Source organism: Hirundo rustica, chromosome 1 (genome assembly GCF_015227805.2).
Source record: "Hirundo rustica isolate bHirRus1 chromosome 1, bHirRus1.pri.v3, whole genome shotgun sequence".
NCBI lineage: Eukaryota > Metazoa > Chordata > Aves > Passeriformes > Hirundinidae > Hirundo > Hirundo rustica.
The window spans coordinates 120628953-120644642 of NC_053450.1; the positions used below are offsets into that span (position 1 = coordinate 120628953).

At 41.3% G+C, this 15690-nt stretch overlaps 1 protein-coding gene across 4 annotated transcripts in view; it reads left to right on the forward strand.

Moving 5' to 3' along the window:
* DPH3 (diphthamide biosynthesis 3) overlaps positions 1 to 15690 on the forward strand; it is a 154197-nt gene that overhangs the window by 147 nt on the left and 138360 nt on the right. For 3 of the 4 annotated variants that reach the window (XR_005704004.2, XR_005704000.2, XM_040085944.2), the window contains exon 2: positions 89 to 163. Coding sequence is in view for 2 of the 4 variants with exons in the window: in XM_040085944.2 (XP_039941878.1) it covers positions 89 to 163 (75 nt within the window). In the remaining 2 variants the exon portion in view is untranslated. Of the gene's footprint in view, positions 1 to 88; positions 164 to 610; positions 2144 to 15690 lie in introns of those variants that run through there. The other variant, XM_040085963.2, reaches the window with a different exon arrangement.

Below are 15690 nucleotides of genomic sequence, written 5' to 3' on the forward strand. Positions count from 1 at the left end.
GGGCAGGGCTGGGGGGGAGAACGGGGTGGTGCGGCCCGTGGGCCGGGCGGGCGGCGGGGCCCTGACCGCTCTCCCGGGCCTTTTTCAGGAGGACCTGGAGAACGGGGAGGACGTGGCCACCTGCCCCAGCTGCTCCCTGATCCTGCGCGTCATTTACGACAAGGTGGGTGCGGAGGGAGGGAGGGCAGTCGGACGTGGTTCCAGACAGTTCCAGTCCTTCCGAGTCCCGGTTCGCCGCCCCGTGCGGGAAGCGCGGGGCAGCGTTTAAAAATCCCTGGTTTGGAACTGCATTTGGTGCCTGATCTCTCGTTTTTATTGTCTTCTCCTGCCGTGTTTGGGCTTAAAAAGATGCCTACCTGGGTGGGCGTGGGATAGGATACAGACGGGACGAAATCAGTGATGTGAATGAAGAGCCCCTGTGGCTGACTCCAGCAGCCCTGGCAGCTTCTCTCACCTCGTATGCACGTTACGGCTTTCATGTCTTGGGAGACACATTCATACCACTTACAACCGCTCTCTTCTCCAACCTGGGTGTATGTCGTGGTGTTTGTGAGGTAGAGGAGATCCAAAACCAATGTAAATCGCCTAAATCCCTGCTTGCTGTCTTTAGGAGCAGTTCATGCGGGATGAAGTCGTGGCAGAACCTTTGCCAAACAAGGATTTGGTGAAGTGCTGATGAATGCATCGTGGACTGTGCTGCTTTGGGATGAGAAAGTATGGGGATGGTGACTGCGGAAAGAGTTGTGGTTCTCCTTCTGGAAGTGCTTGCTGCTGTTGGATACAAGTGCAATAACTGTCTATTTTCTTAACATGAATGAGAGTTTGCTGGGACCTCAAATGCATTAATGCATTTTGTTCCAAAAGGTTATACTTAAAAAGTATGTATAAGTTGCTCTGTGTATTCTAGAAGATTTAATTATGATGCTGATTTACAGCAAGTCAATACATAGAAGAAGATTGTGGAGTTGGGAAATTAAAACATTTAGTCTAGCAGTGGCTTCTTAGCCTGTGGAGAAAAACAGGCTTTATGCAGGTATATGCGAGTGTGAAATGGCACAGAGAGCTGAAATGTTGGGAGGCAAGATTTAGGAGTCCCCAGGACACGAAGCCATACAGAGTTGACACAGTGCAGCTTCTCCCAGGATGTGGGCTTACATCCTTCCAGCCCATACTGAATGTGGAAATAAAACGAGACCCAGAGCCAACATTTACCCAGTGTAAATTGTCTTTACTCCTGTAAGCACAGGGAAGGTGCAGTTGTCTGTGCATCTGCAGTGGGGCAGCACTTGAGCTGGGGCAGGTTTCTTTCTTAAACTGCTTGTAAAGCTGCTTTGAAGGAACTTTGGTAGTTATTTCCAAATGACTCTGACATAATAGTTATACACTTTTGAGGGTGTTGTGTGAAATGGAGTCACCCTTTTTTTTTTTTTTTTTAACCCCTGCACAGCAGATGCACTAGAACTCAAAGTGGGTTGTATTTTACCCCTATATTCTCAACAACTTTGTGTTTTGACATGCTGCAGATATAAAATGGGCTGCAGTTCTTTGTGCCATTTGTAGTAAACTTCTCAGCCTTTCTTTATTAGATTCTGTCACTTCCTGGGTAGGAGATGGGCATATTTCACTTAATTAATAAAGGCATTTTTTAGGATAGAAAAGAGTTGTGAGGTCATACGATTTGATTGATTCCAAGACTGCTTCTTGAATTACAAGCTACTGCACTTGAGTATTTACTTAAAATTGTGGTTGTTCTGTGTTTTAAGAGGATTTGACATCTGTTGATTTGGGGAAAAGTACCTGTGAAGAGTTTATGTAGCTGTTTTGGTCCAGGCACTAAAGATAAGCAAGTTTTACTGGATTCTGGCATTTACTTGTTTTTTCTTATTCTTACAGCATTCTGTGAATGTTGAAAATGAACGTTCTAGTTATTTTAAGAAAAGGAGAGAAAAAAAACCCTACACCTAGTTGTAAGTTTTGAATGCAGCAAGCACAACCCAGAGTGTTTCCGCGCCTAAACCAGGAGGTGGCACTCGTGTTCCTTTGACGTATGTGCTTTAAAAAAATAAATGTTGTGGTACTTTGCTTAGCTATGCCTTATCAAATACTTTTTTTGACTATTTAAATAAAGATGTTTAAGATTCCATCAGTAGTTATAACGGGCCATTACTTACTCTGTTTCTGCACCAGCCACAATGATTTCCAGAGGTTTTGAGTTGCTGCTGCTGGGGTGATGAAAGTGGAGGTTCTTGAGGGTGGTTAATATAAATTGTTTCAATCTATCAGTAGACACTGTAAAGTGAACTTACAGGAATCCTACCTAGGCCCCTGTTCAAATTTCTACTGCATAAATACCTTCATGATTTTTCCACAAGTATTCTACATGAAAGGAATTGTAGCAATTTTCATGTGCAAGACCAGGGAATGTATGCTCAGATGTAATGTATCAAAGTAAGTGCCGTGTGGATCATCTCTAAAAGTCCATAGATTTTTCAGAAATTGTTGACCAGATTTTGTTACATAATGAAGGTCAGGCCTTTTCTGACTTAGGAAACTTGTGTAGAGAATTATTTGTACTTTATATGGTTAAATTCCTACATTGTTGTAAAAAGTATTAATCTATTGAATTTTACTTGGCAGGTGCCAAGTAAACATGGCATATAACAAGCTTTTAATTGATTCTTAGTAGTGTTTCCCACTCATCTGAAATACAGGTAATGGCTTTTTAAAAAGTAATTTTAGCAGAATTAATTAGTTCATTACATCAGTTGGGGCTGTCAGGGCTTGAAGTTTCTTACTTGGTGTGAATAGGGTCCAAGTTGTGGAATGCAATTTACGTGCACATTAAAATTACTTGATCTCATAGTGTATGTATCAGAGCTTTAACAAAGTGTGTTTGCATTCCTGTGTGTTTTTTATTTTGTAGCTGTGCAAATCATGTTTGCTTTTCTGGAGGTTTTTTTACAGCATAACAACAGAAAGGTGTTGTGGCTGACTGTAAGAGCAGGATGTGGCCACACTTGCCCACTTAAATTACTTTCAGCTCTTGTCTCATTGCAGGGTCTCAAGACAGTAGATGTCGTCCCCTCTAAAAAGGAGGCAAAACAAGGATGTGTATCGTGTTTCTCTCTTTTTGTTTCCCTTTGAGAATCTGAGAGAGACATTTAAAAATTGTTGAGCTGTTCTGTTGTTTTCTCTTCAGCTCTGCAGAGGGAAGTTCTGCAGCAAGAGTTCACCCTTCATGAAAGCTCAGCGATGCTAACGCCAAAGGGTTGCCCATTTTTGTCTTTTGTTAACTTGTAAGAAGCTTTTGACTCCAGTGATTGCAGTCATCTTTTAAAAATATTCTTTCATATTGTGTAATTCCAGAACACCAGTCAGGGCAGTCAGAGTAACCCATCAGAAATGTCCCTTGTCAGGAATTCAGTCACAAGGTTTCCTCACAGCGCCATAGGCTCTGGCCCCTCACGCATGACTTGTGTATTACATGCTCTTACAAACCAGTAGCTCACTTTTTTTCTCAAAAGGCAATTGTGTAGGACACAAAAGAAGTCTTGTTTGCTGCTTGTATCTGACAAGCAGATTGATTGATTATGTGTTTGATTAAGTCCGTGGGTCTGCACAGAGGAGTCCAGTGTGGTGAAAACAGCATCACGTGAATGTTAATGGAATAATTCATACTTGGTAGAGACTAGACAGGGTGAAACAATTTATGGGCAATTTCAGTTACTCAAGCTGTGAAATTTCTCATACTGTTGAACACTTCTGAACTCCTGTGTAACTGAGAACAAGCAATACACTCTGTTGCCACAATTTTATGGGAAGAAGTGGAAGATAATTTGCTCTTCATTAAACTAAAGAGGCTTAGCCTCCCTGGTCCATCAGATTCTTGTTTGCATTTCAAAGAAACTCGCTGAGAAGGTCATGTACTTTTGGCTCATTGTGCTTGTATATCAGTGGTGTACATGATTAGCTTTGAATAGTTGCTCTAGGGGTCTGTGACACAGAGCCTCCAAGAGCTGAGGTCATTAGGCCTCTAATTCTGCTGTTGCTCTTGTTTCATTGTTCATGTATCAGGGAAGTCCTGGTCTCCTAGAGGACCCTTTGTAAGTACCTTGACATATCTTCTCTCCATCACAGTTTTTAATTCTCAGCACCTGTCAAAAAAAAACCCCCAAACCAACAGGTGTTCCTTGCAGAGCATCAGAATTAAAGATGACTATGTAGATTACCAAGTCTATCTACCAAGAAGCAGATACTGATTAATTTCAAATAAACTGGCAAAATTCCATATAAGAGAGTGAACTGACTACTGTGTATTGTCACAAGACAAGCAATATCTACTTGTTCCATCTCCATCTCTTCCGGTTTAACACTCAGATCATGCTGCCTGTGGGGATGGGTATTTGTTACACTGAAAACTTCTTGAAATGTTTTTACAAATAGGACTTATCAAGGTATTTAGTGCAGTAATTCAAGTTTGCCAAGAATTTTCTCCTAGCAGTTCCATGGGGATTGCTTTGATTCTACTTATGCTAACTTAAAATACTAATTTCTTAATGTCTTCCTATAGTATCCATGGCATGGAGGAGACAGGGAGGATCCTGTGAAAATGCTGGGCTCGTCAGCCCTGAAACTGGTCAAACCTGTTGAGTGACAGAGGCAACAACTGAGAGAAGCTGTGCCAAGAGGGAAAACAGCTGTCAAGAGTGTCACCTGTGGTCAGGGAGGAAGTGGGTCAAAAGGGACCAACCAAAAGGGTAGAACCTTAAGTGACCCATCATCACTCCTTCCCACCCCTTGCAGTCACTGCCTGGAGCTGTTTGCACACCAGGTCACCTCTCCAAAATTCTTGGCAGCTCAGCAGTCCAGCACAGGCCATGCCATTGACCCTGTCAGCGAGTGGCAGCTGAGATAAGCTCCCTCTGAAGGCTCGGTGGCATGTGAAGGTCAGAGCAGAGCTGCCCCATCCAGGGGTGGTCATTTTTTATTTTTATGTCAAAACAGAGGTCCTTATCTTGTTTGAATGCTGCAGCTGTTGCTTTAGGGAAAGATCCAACTGTCGGGAGTGAGGGTAAAATCAACAGGAGCTGGTAATAGGTCATTTCTTCCGCGACCTGTTCAGGCCCTTTCTTGCTCCACGCCAGATGGTTTTATTTTGGTCTCAGTCATCCTTCTGGACAAGTCAGAGGACAGCTTTTTTGACACATTCAGTACTTCAAGTAGAAGATTTCCAACCACTGGACACTAAATAGCTACACCACTTCATAGCATGATCTTTGTGTATGTAGTCCTGTGGTGTTTATACAAAATACAAATTTCTGGTGTGCTTTTAGTGACAATGACCATTTCACGCTGCCTAGAAAAGAAATTACTGTTTTCAAGGGAAGGCTTTTTTTTTTTTTTTTTTCCTTTTCCAAACATCTTGAAAAAGATACTGTTTAACAGTTTTTACTTCTGTATGTCTCTGATAGTAGGCCTGTTGTTGATTCTTTCCATGAAAATTATGCAATGCAATACCATCTTAAGGTACTTGGTTTTAGACAGCAGGAAGACTGCAGCATAAATTTATAATTTTTATCACTCTATAACATAGTAGGACTGATTTTGTAGCCTGTGATGGATTTTAAGATTAATGCTCATTTAATTACAAAAAAAAGGTTGATAAAATATGAGCCATGACTTATCCTACTTTTTCACTTATTAGGGTAGAACACATTTGACTTTTATATTATGCAGAGGCTTCTATGGCCACCAGTGCACTGCACAGGTGTTCCCACATCCATGGATTCTGGTGTCTCAAAGCTAAAGCCAGACTTTGAATTTAGATATGGAAACAATGCAGAGGCAGAGATTCAGACAAAACACCTCTCAGTTTCACAGTGTTTTTATTGCAGAACTACTCAAGAGGGTCATATCAGAGCCAGTAAGGAAAGCTTCTGTCCTGGAGGCTGAGCTGGGCTGTGGCAGCAAAATATGTAACTGGACCAGAGCAGGACTGACTGTCCCAGGGCAGGCCAAGGATTTTCCCCATCTCCAGCACTGCCCAGCAGCTACTGAAGAGTCCAGGACCAGAGCAAGCATTTGGGGATACTCCCTAGGACCCTCCAGCACAATTTGAAAGTCATGAGCTTCTTGAAACTGATGGGTGGTTGTTTAATACCATGAACAATATATATACTTCCATGAATTTGTCTAGTCACTTTTTGAATCCACATCACGACTTAAAATCCGTTGCATCCCAGGGAAAGGAATTGCCCAAGTTAAGTGTGCTATATGAAGAGACATGTCTCTTTTTTTTTTTTTAACCCATTGTTCTGGAGTTCATTCAAAGACACCTTTTGGATAGGAAGAGACAGTATTCTGCCCTCAGCTCTCTGGCCTACTGAGGACTGTTAAGATTTTTTTTCTTTTTTATTTTTCCCCACTGTTTTTGAAAGGGAAATAAGAACTGTGCACAATTCTAGACATGGATGCATTATGCATACATTTGCACAGTGATATTTGTTCTCTGTTATGCTCTCTATTTTCCAAAAATTCCTAAGATGATGATTTTTTTGACATTTGGTGAGCACTGAGCTGACATTACCTTCGAACTTACGTTTAATTTAGGAGATAACTTTTTAGAATCTAAGCCTTAGAATAACCTTATCTTTCTCCTCCTGCCCCTTGCTCATGCCCTAAGTGTTTTTTAGAAGATGAGGTGATCTAAGGTATCATGGATTCAGGTAGTTTTTCTGCTAGTCCCTTCCACAACTTCCTAACAGCAGCTGATGAAGGTGTGCAAGCTCTATGCACTTTGGTAGGACTGTCCAGGACTGGTTTATCCCCACTCCTCCCATCATTTAGCTGGCTTTATTTGTTTAATTTTGTAATGTGTTACTTCCCTTGCATGTTCATTTTGATTAGCCCTATTGTACTTCTTACATGACCTCATCTCTTCCTTCAAAGCCGCATCTCTGTGCCTCTTGTATTTCCTTGTCTTTGTTACAGTGGCTTTCCTGAGGAGTATCTGAGTTTTCTGGGCAGTGGAGCCTTTTATTGAGTTGATGCAGTTTTTCAATGTGAGATTTCTTTTAGGTTTGAATACACTGTATTTACTTTCCTAAAAGAAGTGGGGATACTGTCCAAGATGCACATATAAAATAGTGTGCTTTTTGAAAGGGCAAAGAATATTTTCTTTCATTCAAATCTACTATTTCCTTGTAACTATTCCCTAGTATTTGCCCTAAGGGGGGGAAGTCTTAGCCTTAGAATAAACTTTGAATGATAAACTGAAGGATTCTTGCTTTTCCTTGTGAAGAAGGAGTTAATTATAACTCACAGTCTCTCTCCTCTTGCAGAACTACTCAAGATGAAGCTATTTCTTGGAAGAATACCCTTAGGAAGTTAGTGACCTAGAATGAGCTTGGCATAGAATTGCCTTTTAGCCTTAACTGTGATATTTGCTGCTGCAATCTCCTAGACAAATGGGTTTTGACAGGTTTTGCAAACAGCCTGAGGTCGGAGCCTATGAGCTTTCCTTGGGCAAGTAATAGCTGTGGATTTGGGAACTTAATACATTTCTGGAGACAAACATCAAAATTCCCAATCCTGGGGATGGTGCACAGTGGGACAGTGACAGGCAAATGCAATCCCTCACAGGATTGTGAAAAGGACATGGCAAGCAGAGAGATATGGTCCCTGCCAGGGATGGTTCATGAAGTTCAAGCTCTGCTTTGAACTGGAATGAACATTGCATTTTAATATCCCTTGACATAGGGTCCAGAAGAGAGCAGGTGATGGCACACCAAACTGGCACCCGGCTTTGGGCATCAAAATATGCTTCAGTGGCCCTACATCTCCACCACAAACTGCTTAGCAACCTAGAGGTGGGATTTTGCTGTGGAAGCAAGGGTGAGCAGCAGAGAGGGCTGATACCTAAGCTTTTCCTATGTGGATTTCCTGTATGCCCCCTGAACCGAGGGTAGTGGGGCAGCTGGGAAGATGCAATGATTCAGGACCCACTTCCTCCTGCTCACCAGAGGAAAGATTTTCCTCCTGCCCCAGCTGTCTGTTCAGGCACTAACCTCAGAATTTGTTTCTTGGTAAACCTCACAAGAATCCCAGTAGTTAGGACTGCTTGGTTATCTCCTGTGCATACACAGGTTGGGGATGATGTATAGAAGATGCAGAATTCTGGAAAAATTTAATCTGCCCCCTAAAAACCACTCTGAATCTTGCAGATCCTTAGAGCCTTAAAATTCTTTTTTTCCTTGATTTTTTTTTCAAGTTTGGGATTTTTGTAACTGAAGGAGAATTCAAATAAATCAGCAACCGGAGTAAATGCCAAACAACCGCAGTTAAACTTTCTCAGTGTTTTAAACTAATAGACCCCCTTCTCAAGATATTGTGCCTAACAGGATTTGATTTGGCTCTCTCGGCCAGAGGATTTCTGTCAGTACCTCTGCCAAATGCACGATCTTGCAGAGGGAGGATTTGATAGAGATCCAGGTTAAGTCAGCCTCTTCATTCAGAGACAGTGACTGCCAGCCCCACACAGGCTGCAGCAGGGCCACCCAAATGTTGAGTTTCCACTAAGGAAGGCCAAGTTCCCCATATTCTTTTTTATTTTTGCAACCGTAGCGGGGATGTGTCCTTGGGTTCTTTCCATGCCAAATAAAGCGTCTGCACATTTTGTCTAGTTCATTTTTGTTCGGCTGAGGCCTTTATAGCAGAGGCACCTGCAAAAATAGAAGTCTGAAGAAACACATTCATTTTTGACAGGTTAACCAACCTGAGGAGTAAGAAATTACTGTGCTAGATCTGTAAATGCCTTTGCAGCTTGCCTTGCAATGGCAGCTTGTAAAAATTAAACTGGCTGGGAATATTCTGAGCCCTAGACATAGGGCACCCTCTGAGACACAGCTAATATAAAATGCTCCGAGGCAGATCCTGCCATCCAGCAGAGCTGTGTAAATCTGGAGCAACACAGGCTGTTTCAGGGATGTTACTTCAGATCCATTTCACCCAACAGAAGCGCAGAATTCAAATGAATTACCCATGAAGAGAGCATAAAGAACATGGGCAGTAAATAATACATTTCTGGGTTTTCTGCCCTTCATGACTCTCTCTCATAAATGTTTCAGCCTCAGTCTGATTGCTGCTTCACTATGTCAGCCAAAAAAACAGTCTGAGCAAGTGCATTTCAGTGTGATTCACATCTGAAGCTATTAACGGCTCAGGAAGAGGCAGAAGCACAGACAAAACCCTGATTTCTAAGAGATGACATTGTCCTCTCTAGAGCCATATTTAAAATACCTCAAGACACATTCTCTGACTGCTCTTGGTCAGATACAGCTTCCATTTTGTTTATTTTTTATCTCTTGCAGAACTGAAAAATAGTTAGGAGAGAGGGGAAGCAATTTTATATTCATAAAAATCAGTTTGGTCCCAGAGTGTCAATTGAAGCATTTCAGCATTTATGAAATGATTCATCTCATTCTGAAGAAGTCAATATGAAGTCTCAGTATTTCTCGCCCTGCGCTCTCCTGCCACTCAGGCTGGCTCATGACACCAACCTTGAAAAGTTTTGATTCCTCCAAAACTTAATTTTTCAGGGGATGTTACTCAGTGCATAATGAATCTTATTTTATCTTCTCTTTTTTTTTTTCTTTACATTACAGTTGAATTCTTTCTATTCATTTACTTAATTCAGCAGCTGTACAGTCTCTATTACAATACCCTTCAGATGTAAGATATCTGATTAGAATTAGCCTCTGTCACCATAAGGTGACCTTCATGAGGTCATGCTGTGATCCCCACTGCATGGGGGGATCTGAATGCTCCCCTGCTGTGTTACCAGTGCTCTTGATGTTCCTGAGCAGTTGCCCAACATTAACTTGGGAGCAAAACACCTTGGTGAGATTTGAGGAGCTATATCCGCACCTGGAGCTACATCCGCACCTTAAATATCCTTTTCAGAAAATCTGAAACTACTCAGTTTTATTAGTCTACTTTCTTACTGAGCTGTCTTATTTTAAACTGCTCAAATGTGTTTTATCAATATGAAATACTGTTTACTCTTGCTTTTTCTTGCACTTTCCCAATCTTTACCGTGCAGATTCTTTCCAGCATCTTCCCCCAGATGTAGCATGTTGTAATTCATTGCTTATGACTGCCAAGAAATGACAATTCCAAGACTGTCCATAGTAAATGAGATGAGCCTCTTAAATTGGGCAGGGACAAAACCTCAGTTACAGATTTGTGCATCCTTCTGACATGTCCAGCCAGAAAAAGAGAAATCTTGGTTTCGGTGGAGCAAATGACCACCTGCACATTCTCACTGTCTGAGAAATACCTCCTCCATCCATCTTGTTGATTCTGCTGCTACTTGCTGTCCCGTGTTTTCCATTAAGACTGTCTTTCTATTGCCAAAACCAAGGAAAAAAAACCTGTATGTCTTTCCTGTGTTCTTGATATCTGTAGACTTTTTCCACATGTAGGGGATTTACTAATTTTGCTATTTATTTTGCAGGTGTGTTTTAAACATTTTTAATAACAGAGCTGCACCGATGAGACCTAGTATAGAAGCAGGTATAAATTGTTCTTGCCCTTTTTGTAGCTTAATATTCTCTTCTGTTTAGAGAGTTAAATCCTAGATCCACAAAGATGAGGGGTTTTAACAGTACTGGCACAGCTGAAATGATCTGGCAAAGGAGTGCAGGCAAAACCCAACATTTTTTTGTTGTCAAGAGTCAAAATGGGAGTTATCTGGAGAGACAGGTTTTCATGGTGTACAGTACATTTCCAATGTTGATCAATCTTCCTACTGGGAAGCAGAAAATTTGTGGTTTTACCTGTCATCCAGAGTCACCTTGAAACCCTATAATGAAATATCAATAACTGAGGGTAGCTGTTTGCTAAAAAGATTACCGACAGGCATGAAATAACAGTCACCAGTAGCTGTAAGTGTATTTTATGTCTTGGACATTTTCCTAGCAGACATCAGTCTTTCATTGAGTTAGGCAGTAGGAGCCCTGGATTTGGATACTTGTGCACAAAAGAATAGTACGATGGGTTTTGGGGTGCTGGAGGGGAGAAAGTGGAGCTTTTTTTTTTTCAATCAGTGTACCATGATGTTCCTCGGTTAGCACAAAAGCATAATTCCCTTCACAAGTGGAGAGGCTGTTTCAGTTTATTCTTTTTGCAGCATGCTGTATATAAAGAGAAAGACAATGAGATAATTCTTCCTGGAGAATATCCAGAATTTTAATTAAATGGCATTTTCACATTCATTTCTTACTGGCAGGAGTTTGTGGCCATAATGGCCATACTTGCTTTCATGTTAAGGGCTTTCCAGATGACCTTCTCTACAAATGCCTTTTTTTCTACCACTAGAGGTCCTAAAAACAGTAAAGAATGGAGACAAAATATACCTATTACATTGGGACTAGAACGTTTTCACAAGCTGGACCTGAGTGTCTGTTCCCTGAAACCCTCAGTGTGGACAGCATGTGTTAGTGTTAATGTTAGACAGACTGAAGGAAAGACATCAGAATTGGACCCAAAAAATTAGAAGTCACATTTCTCTACCTTGGCATGCTGTCTTTAAATGCAGCGTGCTCGAAAATCACCAAGTTTCTCAAATTCATGAGGTCACTTTATGCTCTGGAGTCTTTCAGATTGTACATCATGGTTATAGACATCTCTGTCTTCTTTTTTTAGGCTTCTTGCCTTTTGATTCAAGTTTTCATGCTTTTCACTCTAACACACTAACTAATTCCAAGTAAAAATGAGGGATGTTTGAAAATGGGCATTCTTATGTAAGCTGTTTCTGCCAATAGCTGTGACTTTATTTAAATCAACACAATATCAACATGAACCACATAAAATCTGACACTGTTACAGAGGCCTAGGACTGAGAATAAAGATTTAGGTTTTTAAGAAAAATTACATCACAAACTTCAAAACCCTTTCTGCAATTAATTGCTACTAAACATCTGCTGATAAAGCAAGTGGCCTAACTTTGAACTCCAATCAGAGATTGTCAGTTGTTTGTTTTATGTACCTGGTTCTGCTGCTAAAATGAGCCATTGTCATTCTCATTTTCACTGCTCCCATGTTAGGAAGCAAAATGATAATATAAAAAAGCCTTTCCCGTCAGGCATGTCATTAGGAACCAGTACTTGCAACATAAACCTGAGGCTTCTCTTATTGTAGTAGCCCAGCTGGGTTGTTCTGCAGTGCTCCAGTGCCATAGAAAGAAATGGATGGAGGTACTTGGGAACTGAAATTAATTTCTTCTTTTCTTATTTACCTCTTTATTCTTTCTCTCTGTTAAAAATTGAATATTGATTTTCCTCATTTTTCTGAGTCTGCAGTCTTTCCTGGCATGTAATTGGTGTAGACATGTTCAAAGAGCTAGCAGTAAAAATCCAGAAAATCAAATTTTCATCAAAATTTGCCGGTGTATTGAAAACAAAGCAACCCAGAGGAAAAGGTTCTTTCTTATGATGGGCGACTAGGAAGCAGAGCCCAGCACCTTGTCATGGGCAGCCTGGCCTGGAGACCTCTCTCATCACTGCCTGTGTGTGCATCCCAGCTCTGTTCCAGAGAGCAAAGGAAATGGTGGCTCTTGTTCCACACTGAAACCAAATTCAGAAACCTTGGAAACTCCTCCAAATGGCATCACCACTATCTGCCAAGTCTGAGCATCATGTTACATGTAATCTTGAATGAAACTGCCAAAATTGTATATTTTGTAGAAAAGACGGACATCTTGTAATTAGCAAATTATAGTCTCATTGTTCTTATTTTGCTTATCAAGTTCTTTTCCAGTGTCAAGACCTATTTTGTTTCACCCTTTCCTCTCGTCACTGATTTAAGAGTTGTTCTTGGCGCTAGAGAATCTTAAGAGTTCTGTCACGGGCTGCACGCAGAAGGTTGTTCCAACAGCAGGAGCTGGAGCTGAAACCGCAAAACTCGAAGTTATTTCCTTAGCGTCAGCACCAGGCTCTGTTCCTGGGCTTGTGCCTGTGTGAATCTATGCAGACACCACAGACTGACCACAGGTTGCTGCACTAGGAAATTAATGTTTCCTTTGCTTCTGCAAGCAAAGGAATCAACAGTAAACTGCCCTGAAGGAGTGGCTCTTGCCACCCTCTGGGAGCTTGCTGTGGCAGCCAGGGATCCATCAGCTGGACTGCATGGGCTCAGGGAGCATCAGTGCTCAGCCAGACTAAGTGGTCTTCCACGCTCTGTGGTTTGTTGACTGATTTGTAAGTGAAGGCAGCTGTTGGCACTGATGATAAGTTTTTGATGAGTATGGCACATACACGAACTAGGTAAGACAACAGAAAGCCAGGGGTTTCTAAGATGACTTATCCAATATGAAATTTACTGCAAGACTAAATTTTTAATTGACAAGATGAATTCTGTGCATTGGCCTGCTTGAAATATTTGATTATTAAACTCTGTTTACTGCTTGGCTCTTGATTTCTAAGCAGGCAAAGTGTGTGCTAATAAGAGGGAAAGCAAAAGAAGATGGCACTAATGCAATGACCTGTTGTCTCTGTAGGACATGTTTGCTTCAAGCATTTTGATTTGGCTATAGCTTTTGACCACTTTTGGTTTGTTCAGTAATCCCAAACTAGATGGATAAAGTGTTACCCTGGTTTTTCTGAGCCTTTTGATTTTCTTAAATGGAGTCAGATCTTTTTAGTTATTGTACAATATTAAGAGCAGTTTTCTACCTTTCTCACAGATTGTTTGCATATTTCTAACCTGAAAACAATTGTAACTGACAGTTGGTCTGGCCACTGAGGCTGAGGGGTGGAAACCCCAAAAAGCCAATCTTCTGCTAGACCCAGAAATGTATAAAAAGTAAAAAAATAAACAAAGGGGCTCTTCTTCTCTCAGCTCTTTCAGCTGGGAGCTGGATCAGAAGAACTTCTGCGAAGATCTCTTGTCTGCGTGTGATTGCTTTGTGTGTCTCGGTGACAATAAAGGGCGATTGACAGAAGCAGCCTCCAAAGGGCTTGTACCCATGTGTAAATATCTGATGTTCTCCATCTTGAACTTCTGATACATCAAAGTACCAGCTGATTTTCATTCAGAGTCGCAATTAAATTTTTTATGTCATTGTTACATTAGATGATTAAAAAGAGACTATAAAAAACCCCAGCTTTCACCTAATAGCATAATAAGAAGTGAAAGAATACTGTGAAAAATACAATACTAAGGGATATAAACCTTCCAAACCACCTGGTGAATAAGCAGCTGTGAGCTGCCTGAAGGTGTGCCGGAGTTCACACTTTCCAGGAACTCTGCATTTGGAGCTCTTATTCAGACCTTTCCAATGAACCAATGGAAATTATGGCAAAGAACTGCAAAATCAAGCCTCCTCTAAGATACTGACATATCATACAAGTCCTCCTGCACACTTCTGTAGACTGTCAGGTGATGGCTTAATGAGGGTAGTGCCACTGGATGCTGTCTCACTGGGTTTTTTTGCAGACCAGCTCTGCTGCACCATGAGAAAAACAAGGCATTAACAAATCAAAACACAATGAAGGAAATAAAAATATGTTTCTCTGTGCACTGATACACTTTATTCAGGGCAGACACGTGCAGTTTGCATAGCTTAAAAACATGAGCTTAAAAATGTTACCTATTTGCAAAACACTCATTTTTTTACTCTCTTCCAATGTTTGCACTTTGAATCAAACTGCTTGAGATAAAATGAGATACAAAGTCAGAATTTGAAAGCTCTCACACACATGTCACCTTCCAGCTGTTATGGAAACCTAGGTTGTCACTGTTCTTGTCTAGGATGCCTGAGCATTGCTCCATTCTTTCCTGAGGATATCAGAAATGGAAGCTATTGCATTTTAATCAGCAGACAGTATTACAGCTCAATGAACACCTTCAAGGCAGGACCTGGAAGCACTTACATGTGGACTGAGAGATAGCCTCAGCATTTCTGTGCTGCAGGATTTAGCATGAAGGTTGATAAACCTTCCTTCCCCGTTCAGACTTCAGGTTAACACATGGAGAGAAATGCTGCCGTTGTTTCTCTGTGCCAGTGATGGCACCTCACCTAACAGGACAAACCCCAGCCTATGGCCAACACCAACTGCATCAACTGGGGCTTGGTTTAAAAGTACTTTGAATAATATTTCAAGTCTCTTATTTTCTTCCATTTACCATGAGCTGGGAGAGGAATAAACTAGGCTGTTTAGTAAGTGCTGTCAACCAAAAAGTGATCTGCTCTTGAATCTGACCTTTTAGCTCAGCTTCATGGGTGGGTTTGGCTCAAAGCACTCACTGTGCCTGGCTTGCAAAATTCAAAGAAACAGGTGGAGTTACCCTGCAAGATATTTATTTGTGTTATGCTGGAATTCCTCTGCTCTTGCCTGAGGCTCTGCTTTGGAGGCCTTCAAAGTTTAAACTGCTCCATTCTTGCATGAAACATTTTGTCCTTACGTTTCTCTCCTGTCACGGGAATTAGTGGAAGCTGAAATATTGACCTTGTCTAAGTAGAGGAAAGTAATTCCATGTTTTGTGGTGCTCAAAGCATCATTGTGTGCTAGTATTGCATGAAAGATGGATAAAAATGAGGAAAACATACCAGCACATGTTTAGCCACCACTCTTTTTTGAGCCCAGTTCCGTGAGGAGAAGAGTTTAGCTGATGGATGTAACCACAGGGGCA